Source organism: Budorcas taxicolor, chromosome 23 (assembly GCF_023091745.1).
Source record: "Budorcas taxicolor isolate Tak-1 chromosome 23, Takin1.1, whole genome shotgun sequence".
Lineage (NCBI taxonomy): Eukaryota > Metazoa > Chordata > Mammalia > Artiodactyla > Bovidae > Budorcas > Budorcas taxicolor.
Genome location: NC_068932.1, coordinates 16187279 through 16200299, shown reverse-complemented (window position 1 = coordinate 16200299; position 13021 = coordinate 16187279). Strand labels below are relative to the sequence as shown.

Here is a 13021-nt window from a genome sequence, read left to right as displayed (position 1 = left end):
ATGTCATACCATCTCACGCCAGTCAGAATGGCTGCTATCCAAAAGTCTACAAACAATAAATGTTGGAGAGGGTGTGGAGAAAAGGGAACCCTCTTACACTGTTGGTGGGAATGCAAACTAGTACAGCCACTATGGAGAACAGTGTGGAGAATACTTGAAACCTGGAAATAGGACCACCATATGACCCAGCAATTTCACTCCTGGGCATACACCTGAGGAAACCGGAATTGAAAGAGACATATGTACCCCGATGTTCATCACAGCACTGTTTATAATAGCCAGGGCATGAAAGCAATGTAGATGTCCATTGGCAGACTAATGAATAAGAAAGCAGTGGTACATATACACAATGGAGTATTACTCAGCTATTAAAAAGAATGCAGTTGAATCAGTTCTAATGAGGTGGATGAAACTGGAGCCTATTATACAGAGTGAAGTAACCCAGAAAGAAAAACACCAATACAGTATACGAATGCATATATAAGGAATTTAGAAAGATTGTAATGATGACCCTATATGCAAGACAGCAAAAGAGATTCAGATATAAAGAACAGACTTTTGGACTCTGTGGGAGAAGGTGAGGGTGGGATGATTTGAGAGAATAGCACTGAAATATGTATATTATCATATGTGAAATAGATTGCCAGTCCAGGTTCAATGCATGAGGCAGGGTGCTCAGGGCTGGTACACTGGGATGCCCCTGAGGGGTGGGATGGGGAGGGAGGTAGGAGGGAGGGTCAGGATGGGGAACACATGTACACCCATGGCTGATTCATCTGAATGTATGGCAAAAACCACCACAATATTGTAAAGTAATTAGCCTCTAATTAAAATTTAAAAAAAGAAAAAATAGAGTAGCTCTAATAGAGTCAATGAAACAGTCTGAAACTCAGTACTCGGGTGCAATATCAAAAACAACAAGATGATCTCAGTTCATTTCCAAGACAAACCATTCAATATCACATAATCCAAACCTATACCCCAACCACATTTGAAGTGAAAATCTTAAATCTTAACTGGTTGTCTTCAGATGGTGGTATAGATCACTGGTGATGCTATTGGTGGTGCTGTTTGTTAGGTTTTGTACTGAAAAACACACACTCTGTTTTGCTATCTCTTACAGCAGAATTCTTAATCTTTTTAGTTTTCTCTTCTTCTTGAACCTAAGCAGATTGCTGCTGGAAATCTCTTTTTTGCTTTCAGAACAAGGCAGAGGCTTGTGTACAGACTCCCTGCTCAAGTCATAAGGAGAGTCAGCAGGACTGTGTCCTCCATAATGTCCTCTGAAAATTCCTATGTACTGCATTCACTTTGTCCTCTCTGGCCCAGGTATGGGGGTCCTGCTGTAGTACTCTGGTTGCTGCTAGAAAGAAATGAGTTTCTCCAGCTACAACACACAGAACCAAGATGACCAGGCACTCACTCACTGCTTTCCATCTCATCCAAAGGGGAGGATGCTGCCAGCACACAGCTCAGTCCCAGGTGAGGGGAGGGGTCTATTGTGGAGTTCTTCTCTCTTCACTGCATCTAAATTCATATCCTTCTTGCTCTGAAGTTATTTTTGAAGAAGTTCTAGGTTCACACAAAACTGGGCAACATGTATCCATCCAACCAACAATTTATCCATGCCCCACTTCCCTGTCCCCTCTGAAAACCACTAGTTTGTTTAATATGTCTATGAGTCTGTTTCAGCTTTGCATACACATTCATTTGTTAAATGCCGCATTTCTCCCATCCATCCACTGATGGACATTGAGGATTTTCCACATTTGTCTACAGAGAATAATGCCAACTTGAACATGGGTATGTAATATCTCCTTAGCATCACGATTTCAATTCTTTTATTAAATAGTCCAAAAATGGGATTGCTGGGTGGTGTGGTAATTTCATTTCTAGTTTTTTGATTTACCTCTCTTCTGTTTTCCATAGAAGCTGCACCATTTTGTCTTTTCACCAACTGTATAAAAGGATTTCAATTTCTTCATATCCTTGCCAACACTTTTTTCTTCCTTATAATATTCAGCCTAAAAGATGTACGGAGCTATCACATTGTGGTTTTGATTTGCGTTCTCTGAAGATTACTGATGTTGAGCATTTTTTCATACACCTGCTTGCCATTCTTGTTTTTCTTTAGAGATATAGCTATTCTAGTCTTTGCCCATATTTAAAATGGGTTAATAGGTTTTCTACCTTTTACTACTGAGTTTGAAGAGTTCCTATATGTTTTATAGATTAACCCCTTATCAGATAGGACTTGCAGATATTTTTCTCCTGTTCTGTATGTTGTCTTTTAACATTTTTGACTGTTTTTGCTTTCTGTGTAGATTTTTGTTTTTACTGTCCCACTTGTCTAAGATTGCTTTAGCTGCCTGTGCTTTTAGTGTCATAAGCATGAAATCATTGCCGAATCAATGTCATGGAGAACATACCCTGTGTTATCTCTAAAAAGTTTTATAGTTTCAGGTCTTATATTTAGTCTTTTTAGTTGACTTCTTGGTCTGGTGTAAAATAAGGGTCCAATTTTATTTTTTTGCACAGGAGTATCTATTTTTCCTGCATTATTTGTAAAAGAGACTGTTCTTTCCCCACTGGGTAGTGTTGACATACTAGATGATGATCACATGACTCTGTAAACTTGGATTCACTTCTGGGCTCTCTATACTGTTATATTGCCCTGTGTCTATTTTTATGTTAGTACAATACTGTTTAATTACCTTTTAAATATATTTAAAATCAGGAATTGTGATGCCTCCAGCTTTGTCCTTCTTTTTCAAGATTGCATTGGCTATTTGGAGTCTTGTGGTTCCACATGAATTTTAATGTTATTTCTATTTTTGTATAAAATGTCATTAGGATTTTGATGCATACTACATGGAATATTAGATGGTTTGGGTAGTATGAACACTTAAACAATATTAATTCTTCCTACCTATAATCATGGAATATCTTTCCATTTCTTTGTGTCCTTTGAAAGTTCTTTCAGCAATGTTTTGCATGGCTTGGTGTACAGGCTTTCATTTTCTTAGTTATTAACTTTTTGATATTTTCCTTGCTACCACAGATGTTATTGTATTTCTAATTAACACATAGGTTATTATTAGTATATAGAGAAGCAACTGATTTTTGCATGTTGATCACCTTATGTTCTGCAAATTTACTGAATTATTTCATTTATTAGTTTTTACAGGATTTTATTATGGAATGTTTATGATTTTCTTCATACAAGGTCATGTCATCTGTGAACAGATATAATATTTAGTTCTTCCTTCTGATTTGAATGCCTTTTATTTTTATTTTTCTAATTTCTTTAACTATGATTTATAATATGATGTCAGGTATCAGTGTGAGAGTGGATTTCCTTCCTTGCTCCAGAGCTTAGTGAAAGAGCTTTCAGCTTTTTGAAATCTATGATTCTAAGTACTGGTTTTCATATGGCCTTATTATTCCTAGTCTGTTGAGTTTTTTGGTAATGAAAGCTTGTTGAATGCTGTCAAATGCTTTTATTACATCTGTTGACATAATCATGTGATTTTTATTCTTTGTTGTGGCAATATTGTATATCACACTGTTTGAATTTTGTTTGTTGAAGCAATCCCTCATGACAGGGATAAATCTTGAATAGCTATGATGTATAGTCCTTCTAATTTGCTGTTGAATTTGTGAGACTCTGTCCTTGTCTTTCCTTCTGGCTTTGATGTAGCAGAATTCATACTCACTAAAGGTACAGAAATTCTTCCACTAGTTTTCAGATTGTTATTTTACAAAGAGAATTTATTCATGTTGTTTTGAATCAATATGCCTACAGGGGAAAGTGTAGTTTAGCACTTCCTATAATGTCACATTACAGATGTTATTCCTTGTGTACATTTGGTCAGACTCTGTACTTAAGAAATTGACCAGTTTCGATTAAGTCATCAAATTGGTAGACATAGAGTCATTCAGAATACTCTTTCATTATCCTTTTAATGTCCATGGCATCAAAAAGATGACTCCCCATTTCAGTGATAACTTGTGTAATTTCTGTCTTATAGCTTCTTTGAGGGTTCAATTCAGTTCCGTTCAGTCACTCAGTCGGGTCCACGTCTCTGTGATCCCATGGACTGCAGCACGCCAGGCTTCCCTGTCCATCACCAACTCTCAGAACCTACTCAAACTCATGTTCAACGCATTTTTGAGGGTAGCCTAGCTATAGATTTATCAATTCTATTCAAATTTTCAAAGAACTAGCATTGGTTTCATTGATTCTATTTAGTGATTTCCTTTATACTATCTTATTGATTTATATTCTGATTTTCTTTTTCTTTTTTTTAAATATAACTTTATTTATTTTAATTGGAGGTTAATTACTTTACAATATTGTATTGGTTTTGCCATATACCAACATGAATCTGCCACAGGTATACACGTGTTCTCCATTCTGAACCCCCTTCCCTCCTCCCTCCCCATACCATCTCTCTGGGTCATCTCAGTGCACCAGCCCCACTGAAACATGTATATCATATATGAAACGAATAGCCAGTCCAGGTTCTGTTCTGATTTTCAATTGTAGTTTTCCTGTCTTACTTTGACTTTGAGCTTCCCTTGTGGCATGGCAGTAAAGAATCTGCCTGCAAATGCAGGATACCCGGCTTCAATCTCTGGGTGGGGAAGAACCCCTGGAGAAGGAAATGGCAACCCACTCCAGTATTCGTGGCCGAGATATTATATCCCACAGACAGAGAGGCACATGGGCCACAGTCCATGGAGTTGCAAAGAGTCGGACATTACTGGGCAACTAAACAACAATCAACAGTGATCTCCATAATCCCTACAGGATGAAGATGATCCTGAAAACAATTTCTTTCACTTTCAAGTCCAAACCTCAAGTAACTCATGGTAACATGCACCTAAGGGAGCTTTCCTACTTTCATTCCCTCTGTCTTTCTCTGTGCTTATGAGGACCATGTGACATCTTTGTCTTTTTTTTTTTTTTTTTCTTTCCTCACTTGTCTGCAATATGCATAAAGGAAGGAAAGTTTGGTACTGGCTTGCCAAGTTATGTGTTTTATTAGGAACAGGCATAGCAGAAATAGCTCTGTGTTGTATAGAGAGTAATCATCTTGTTTTATTTTGATGGAGTATATAGTCTTATGCATGTAGAACTACTCAACATCAGATAATTATGTGCATTATCTGGTAGCCAATACAGATGTTACAGAGTATGAAGAACAGCAGATACATTTCTGCAGTGAAATTGCACAATGAATGAAGAAAGATCAGAGCAGGCACTCTCCAGAAAGATGAGGGGAAGCAGGTGAACGATGCCGCAGATGAGAGGGAGTTGAAGACAGCATCACTGAAGAAGTCAGATGATCTAACATTCCTCACATAGGAATGAAACAGAGCTGGTAAAAAGGTGGCACAGAAGCTAGCCCATTGACAACTGGGGTGGTGTCGAGGTCCTTCGGATCAACCACAGATTTCAAGGCAAATTTTTGTAAAATTGTGGTCAGGAATGAAAACAGCTCCACGCGGGCCAGGCCCTTTCCCAAACAAACACGTTTTCCTAAAAATAACAAACAGAGTGTACATATTCCTTGAACTCTGTCTTTCTGGCTGTCAAAAAGAGATTATGTAGTAACCATTTCATGAATATTTGAATGGATGGATGGAAAGCATGGTGACTAGAGAGACTGATGGACAAAGAGTAGACATATATGCTATCCACCTGACATCTTACCATAGCAAATATTATTCTTTCAACAAATATTTACTGACTATTCCAAACACTTCTTTAAATTATTCACATATTATAACTGTAATTTCATATTTTCAAGTTTCTATCTATCTTTTTCTAGAAAGTCACAAATACTGGCTGTATTTTCTGATCCTAATCTAGTAGTCCCCCATGTTTCTTTCCATTCTTCACAGTGTCTGTTCTCTGCTTTAAGTATACCTACTCTTCGTCAACCTCCAATACACGTTGAGATTTTATAACACACGATTCTTTTTGGTTAAGATATGGTTCTCTTACATTTTCAGTTTCCAGCTCAAGTTTTATTTCTAAATTTGAAATAACTGCATCACCTCACCAAAACTCTAGTAATCTAGCCCCAAAATGACAATGTCTTATGGGGAGGGAAAGTGCGTGGGTATTGGGATTGATGCCCCTCATCATGGAGAAAGCATTTCTACCAGCCCCATAGGATTACTATGTAACTCCCAACTGATCCTTAGAAAGTATCTTGTCCTCTAAAGGATTGAGGGGAAAAGAAAAAAAAATATTACCTGTAGAGGAAGCCATGAAATAGTCACTCTTTCTAAAGTTGCCACTCTCATCCAGGAAGTGGCCAGGATCAAATATCTCAGGGTTGGGGAATTCTTTGTCATCATGTAGCACAGAAGTCAGTGATGTTAATATATCTATGCCCTGGAAAGAACAGATGAAGATAAACAAAACTATGGAGAAGTCACGAAGCTAGAAGAAATGCTTCAAATTGCTTAGTCCATTCTGAGGATCAGTAATGAGAAATATTCAGTCCAAAGAAGGGCAGTGGTATTTTGAGGCAGACAGAACAAGTAATTAACAAGGATAAGTTTAAGACTAGTGGCAGTGATGCTGCTAAAGTGAACTTCAACAGCATCTGAAAACCTCGGTATCTGGGTCCTAGGGTGTCAGATCTTATGAATCCAATTTGTTAATCACCACATTTGGATACAAGTGTCTATTCCCACCATGTGCTTTATTTTATCATTTCAATTCTCACTCATCTCTGTTAGGGACCAAACGACGGTCTCTAGGACCTGAGTCATGTTTACCAGAAAGAGACAGGATATGCGCTCATCCTGCCTGGCCAATCATGTAACGCCAGCTACTCCTGTAACTGAGACAAAGAACTGCCTGTATATAAGCCGCCATACTCCTTTGTTCGGGGCTTTTGTCGGATTCCCTTGTGTGGGATGAGACTTGAGCCCTAGCGCGCTAGAGATAAGCTCCCTTCTTGTTTTTGCATTACTGTTGTGGACTTGCTCTCTCAGTCAGTTCGGAGATATGGGCTCGGAGCATAACATCTGGGGGCTCGTCCGGGATCTCTGTCCCGCCGGGGAGGACAACTCTCCTGGTAGAAGGGAGTAACCTCGTTAGGAGATAAGAGCTCTGAGCACCGGTGCTAACGTTGCAGAAGCCCAGATTAAGTCCGAGGCCCGGTATCGTACTGGGGAGGCATCTGGCTGTAAAGTGCAGAGGCAAGTCAGCGTAAGGCCGGGGCCTGGTTTCATGCTGGGGAGGCAGCTGGCTCTGGTTACTGGATTAAGCCCAGCATAAGGCCGGGGCCTAGTTTCGTGCTGGGGAGGTGGCTGGCTCTGTGAACATCCTGCAGGTAAGATTGAGTGCATTGTCGGTGGCCACCTTGCGTTTGTTATCTCTTTGTCTATTTGTGGTGTCTGTGTTGCTCTTTGTGTGCTCTGTTGGCTCCCAGTGTACTTTTCTGTGATCATGGGACAAACAACTTCTACTCCTTTATCTCTTATGATTAACCACTTCTCTGATTTCAAGTCTAGAGCACAGAATCTATCATTGCTGGTGAAAAAAAGCAAGTTAGTAACTTTTTGTTCTGCCGAGTGGCCTGCTTTTGATGCCACAAGAAGGCACCTTCAGCCTGCCTACTATTCAAGCGGTCAGAGAGAAGGTGCTCACCCCCTACCCTTCAGGACACCCAGCCAGACCAAACTCCATATATTTTGGTCTGACAGGACCTGGTGGAAAACCCCCTGGCCTGGCTAAAACCTTTTGTTTTTCAGCCCCTCACTTCCCTTCCCTCTTCCCGACCCTTGCTTCCACAGGTTCCACACGTTTCATCGGGAGAAGCCAAAAAGAGAACCAAGCCTTCAGCTCCTCCCAGAAAAAGGGGCCCTGCCTAGAGAACTCGGAGAAAGGCAAAAAAAAAAAAAGGCCGGCGTAGCAGAAGACGACCCGGAGGTTGCCTCCTCCACCATTCATGCATTTCCGGTCTGGGCAGTGCCAGCCAGAGAGAGTGGAGAACAGACATATCAGTATTGGCCCTTCTCCACTAGTGATTTGTACAATTAAAAAACCCAGACTCCCTCCTTCTCTGAAAAACCGCAGGGTCTTATTGATCTTTTAGAGTCTATCCTGTTTACTCACAATCCCACTTGGGATGATTGTCAGCAACTATTACAGGTACTTTTTACTACAGAGGAGCACTAACGGATCCTGTCAAAAGCCCGGAAAAATGTGCCAGGGGTGGATGGGAGGCCCACAATACAGCCTAACCTCATTGAGGAGGGGTTCCCCTTGGTGCGACCCAACTGGGACTTCAAACGCGCTGAAGGTAAGGAGCGTCTCCGAGTGTACCGTCAGACTCTCATGGCTGGCCTTAGAGGGGCCGCCAAAAAGCCAATTAACTTGGCTAAAATAAATCCAGTGAGACAACAGCCAAATGAGAGACCAGCAGCCTTTCTGGAAAGGATAATAAAAGCTTTTAGACAGTATACCCCTATGGACCCACAGGCAGATGAGTCACGAGTGGCAGTTATGTTAGCATTTGTAAATCAAGCAGCCCCCGATATTAGAAAAAAGTTACAAAAGATAGAGAGGTTAAATAAACAATCCTTGCAAGATCTAGTGAGGGCAGCCAAGAGTTTTTAATCATAGAGAGACCCCAAAAGAGAGAGAGGACCACATTAAAAAAAAAAAAAAATTTAGAGCTGAAAAAAAAACCGTAAAAATCAAAAAGAGCTGGCCCAGATATTTTTTGCTGGGGTTAAAAACAAAAACAGGTTCCAGAAAGGAAAAAATTGGACTCAAAAACTGAAAAAAAAAAAAGACAAGGCATAAGCTTGAGAAAAACCAATGTGCGTTTTGTAAAGAGTTTGGACATTGGAAAGATAAATGCCCCCAAAAAAATCTAAAAAAGGGGCCCAAGAACCCCAAGAACGAGACTCCCTCTCCAGACAGTCATATCCTCTACGCGGGTGAGGATAGCGACTAGGGGGGTCAGGGCTCGAAGCCCCTCCCCGAGTCCTGGGTAACTATAAATGTGGAGGAGAAACCAGTTAGCTTCATGGTGGACACGAGAGCTCAATACTCAGTCTTAAACCAAAAAGATGGACCCATGTCTAAAAAAAGTAGCTGGGTGCAGGGAGCAACCGGGACTAAATGATATGGATGGACTACAAAATGGCACGTGAACTTGGGGGCCCACCAGGTAACCCATTCTTTTCTGGTCATACCTGAGTGTCCAGCGCCCTTGTTAAGAAGAGATTTACTGTCTAAAGTAAATGCCCAAATTCATTTCGACCATGGACAAGTGTCAGTTTTAGATGGGACCGGGCATCCTCTTCAGGTCCTGTGTCTGGCATTAAAAGATGAATACGGACTCTGCTTGCCAGAGGCCCCAGCGACAATAAGCCCCAAAGTACAACCATGGGTTCAAAGATACCCTCAGGCCTGGGCTGAAACAGCAGAAATGGGACTGGCCAAACAGAGGCCCCCTATCATTGTGAAACTGAAAGCCAGTGCTTCCCCGGTGAGGGTACGACAATATCCCATAAGTCAAGAGGCTCGACAAGGAATTACTCCTCATATACAATGCCTCATAGATGCTGGGGTCCTGAAAAGGTGCCGGTCCCCATGGAACACTCCCCTGTTGCCTGTAAAAAAGCCTGGGGGAACTGATTTCAGACCGGTTCAAGATCTATGAGAAGTCAACAAACGGGTGAATGATATTCATCCTATGGTTCCTAACCCTTATACATTGCTAAGCAACTTGCCTCCAAACTACATTTGGTACACTGTTTTACATTTAAAAGATGCCTTTTTCAGTTTGCCTCTTGCCCCCGCAAGCCAAGAGATCTTTGCCTTCAAATGGCAGGAAGATGGTGGTCAGACCCCTGTGCAGCTGACATGGACTCGCTTACCACAGGGTTTCAAAAACTCGCCCACGTTATTTAATGAGGCCCTGGACGAAGACCTCCGTGAGTATCGGGTTGAACACCCTACCATTGTTTTATTACAATATGTTGATGACCTTATGCTGGCAGCAGCACAGAAAAAGAGTGCCAAGAGGCAACACGTGACCTTCTCCAAACCTTGGGGACTTTAGGTTACAGGGCTAGTGCCAAAAAGGCCCAGATTGCCAAGCAAGAGGTTACATACCTCGGTTATAAGATAAAACAGGGCCAGAGGTGGCTAACACAGGCTATGAAAAAAACCATCCTCCAGATCCCTGAGCCGGCTAACCCTAGACAAGTGAGAAAATTTCTGGGAACGGTGGGATATTGCCGGTTATGGATCTTGGGGTTTGCAGAAAAGGCGAGGCCCCTATATGAAGGGACCAAAAAAAACAAGGACTGGAAATGGACTGAGCCAATAAAAGAGGGCTTCCAAGAGCTCAGGCGAGCCTTGCTAAAAGCTCCTGCCCTTGCCCTCCCTGATCCATCTAAGCCTTTCCAATTATTTGTAGATGAAAAGCGGGGGATAAAAAAAGGGGTACTAACACAGAGATGGGGACCATAAAAGCGACCTATAGCTTACCTTTCCAAGAGACTGGACCCAGTGGCAGCCGGATGGCCACCTTGCCTCCATATCATCGCAGCCACCGCGCTCTTAGTCCACGATGCTGATAAACTGACTTATGGACAGAGACTCTTGGTCTACACTCCTCATGCCATAGAGAGAGTTTTAAAGCAACCCCCAGGTAAATGGATTTCTAATGCCCGCTTGACGCACTACCAGGCCTTGCTACTTGACACCCCACTGATTCATTTCCAAGTGCCCTGCACTCTAAATCCAGCCACTCTTTTGCCCAATCCGGGGGAAAATAGCCCCCTCCATGATTGTGATGAGATACTGGCCGGGGTAACAGCAATGCGAAAGGACTTAACCGATACTCCACTGGATAACAGTGAGCTAAAATGGTTCACAGATGGTAGCAGTTATGTAAAAGATGGACAGAGACGGGCGGGAGCTGCAATAGTAGATGACTCTGGACAGACGATATGGGCAGAGGCCCTTTCCCCGGATACCTCAGCACAAAAGGCAGAGTTAATTGCCCTGATTCAAGCATTAGAGAGAGCCAAAGGAAAAAGAATAACTATTTTCACTGAAAGTTGCTATGCTTTTGGCACGGTACACATCCAGGGCCCGATATATCGGGAACGGGGGTTTTTGACAGCTAAAGAAAAAAAAAATTAAAAAATTGCCTGAAATCCGTAGACTTTTAGAGGCTGTACAGATGCCTCGGGCTGTGTCAATAGTACACGTACCTGGACATCAGAAGGGTGACAGCCCCACGGCACGAGGGAATCGTGCCTCAGACCTGGCAGCTCAAAAAGTAGCTGATAAAGATTTCATCACCCCTGTGTTGGCAATCGGACTTCCACCTCCAGGTATGGGAACTCTGCCCCCAACCCCTGAGTATTCATCCACAGACTTTGCTTGGATCCAAAAACACACCAACCCTCAAAAAGATAAAGATAGATGGTACCGAGACTCAGACGGCTACTTGATACTCCCTGCTCAGTTGGGACGGCAACTATGTGAACATTTGCACTTGTCTACTCATCTGAAAAAAAAAAAAAAGACTCTGATGCTCTTTCAAACTGGGCGCCTGCGATTTCCCCGGCACCAGACAACTGTAAAGAACATAGTGCATGCTTGTAAGGCGTGTCAACAGATGAGGCCAGGAAAAGGACAACATGCAGGACTGAGGTATCGGGGAGAAGGACCAGGGCAACACTGGGAAATAGATTTCACCGAGGTAAGGCCAGGCAAGTATGGTTACCTGTACTTGTTAGTATTGGTGGATACCTTCTCAGGGTGGGTAAAAGCTTTTCCTACAAAGGAGAAAACCGCGATGATAGTGGCAAAAAGAGATTTAAAAAAAAATAGTTCCCAGGTTTGGCCTGCCAGTGACCATCGGCTCTGATAATGGACCTGCTTTTGTGAGTCAAATAGTTCAGAGCCTTGCCCTAGCCCTGGGGACTAAATGAAAGTTACATTGTAAATACAGTCCACAGAGCTCAGGGCAAGTAAAAAAAATGAATCAGACTCTAAAAAAACTTTAACTAAATTGGCTATAGAGACTGGCGGGGACTGGGTGACCCTCCTTCCCTTCGCCCTCTTCCGTGTGCGTAATACTCCTTATCAACTTAATCTGACCCCATTTGAGATTCTGTATGAGAGACCTCCCCCTGTATGTCCAATATTTGAAGGGAAGAAACTACCGCTTCCCACGTTGGGGCAACTCCAAGAGGCCTTGATGGCCTTAAGCAAGGTGCACTCTCGTGTCTGGAAACTGCTCCGGGAAATACATATGAGTCAAAATAAGGGAACTATTCCCTCACATGACATTGGCCCCGGAGACTGGGTATGGGTCAAAAGGCACCAAACCAAGGCACTAAAACCCAAATGGAAGGGTCCTTATGTTGTTCTTCTTACCACCCCAACTGCCCTAAAGGTCGACGGTATCGGGCCTTGGGTGCATTGCAACCACGTACGCCCAGCTGCTTCAGCAGAGCAAAAAGACGCTAAAAAAAAAAAGGAAAACATCTCTGCACCCGTCCAACCCCTTGAGGCTAAAGCTTCAAAGGCGCCAACAGGACCAGGACAACTCGGCTGGGCCATCTTGTGGATGACCCAGTTACTCTGCTCCGGAGTTGCCAGCGTGAACCCGCATCAACCCGTCAAAATCACCTGAAAGCTGCAAAATGGACTAAAACGAGAGGTGCTAAACTCCACTACCGCAATACATCCACCAAACACATGGTGGCCAGACTTGTACTTTGACCTTAAGCCGATGGTAAATGTGCCTTGGGCTAGCGGTTATCTCCAAAAACAAGGGTTCTGGGCATGCCCAGGCGCACCCAGACATGACTGGAAGACCTGTGGAGGGGCACAAGACTCATTGTAAAACTTGGGATTGTGTTACTTCTAATGATGGACCTCGGCGCTGGGAAGTAAAAAATCGAGATTTACTTAATTTTTCATTCGCCAAGCCCCTCCCTAGGGTCCTCGGAGATC

At 42.6% G+C, this 13021-nt stretch overlaps 1 protein-coding gene across 1 annotated transcript; it reads right to left on the bottom strand.

The window, feature by feature from the left end:
* Nucleotides 1-5363: 5363 nt before the first annotated feature.
* Nucleotides 5364-12625, bottom strand: LOC128068070 (cytochrome P450 2C42-like). Its single transcript, XM_052661215.1, has 5 exons — nt 12568-12625; nt 11784-11835; nt 8309-8408; nt 6268-6409; nt 5364-5545 (listed from the first exon to the last, which is right to left on the bottom strand). The coding sequence occupies exons 1-5, from the start codon at nt 12623-12625 to the stop codon at nt 5364-5366; spliced, it is 534 nt and encodes a 177-aa protein (XP_052517175.1).
* Nucleotides 12626-13021: the final 396 nt, after the last annotated feature.

Excerpts from the sequence above, each read along its gene's own strand:
- LOC128068070 (XM_052661215.1), bottom strand. The coding sequence starts at position 12,625 with ATGGCCCAGCCGAGTTGTCCTGGTCCTGTTGGCGCCTTTGAAGCTTTA. Across the intron at positions 8,409-11,783 it reads ACCAATACTAACAAGTACAG|CCAAGTTAATTGGCTTTTTG; the intron begins GTAACCATACTT and ends GATTTATTTTAG. Across the intron at positions 6,410-8,308 it reads TCAGCGCGTTTGAAGTCCCA|GGCATAGATATATTAACATC; the intron begins GTTGGGTCGCAC and ends TGTTCTTTCCAG.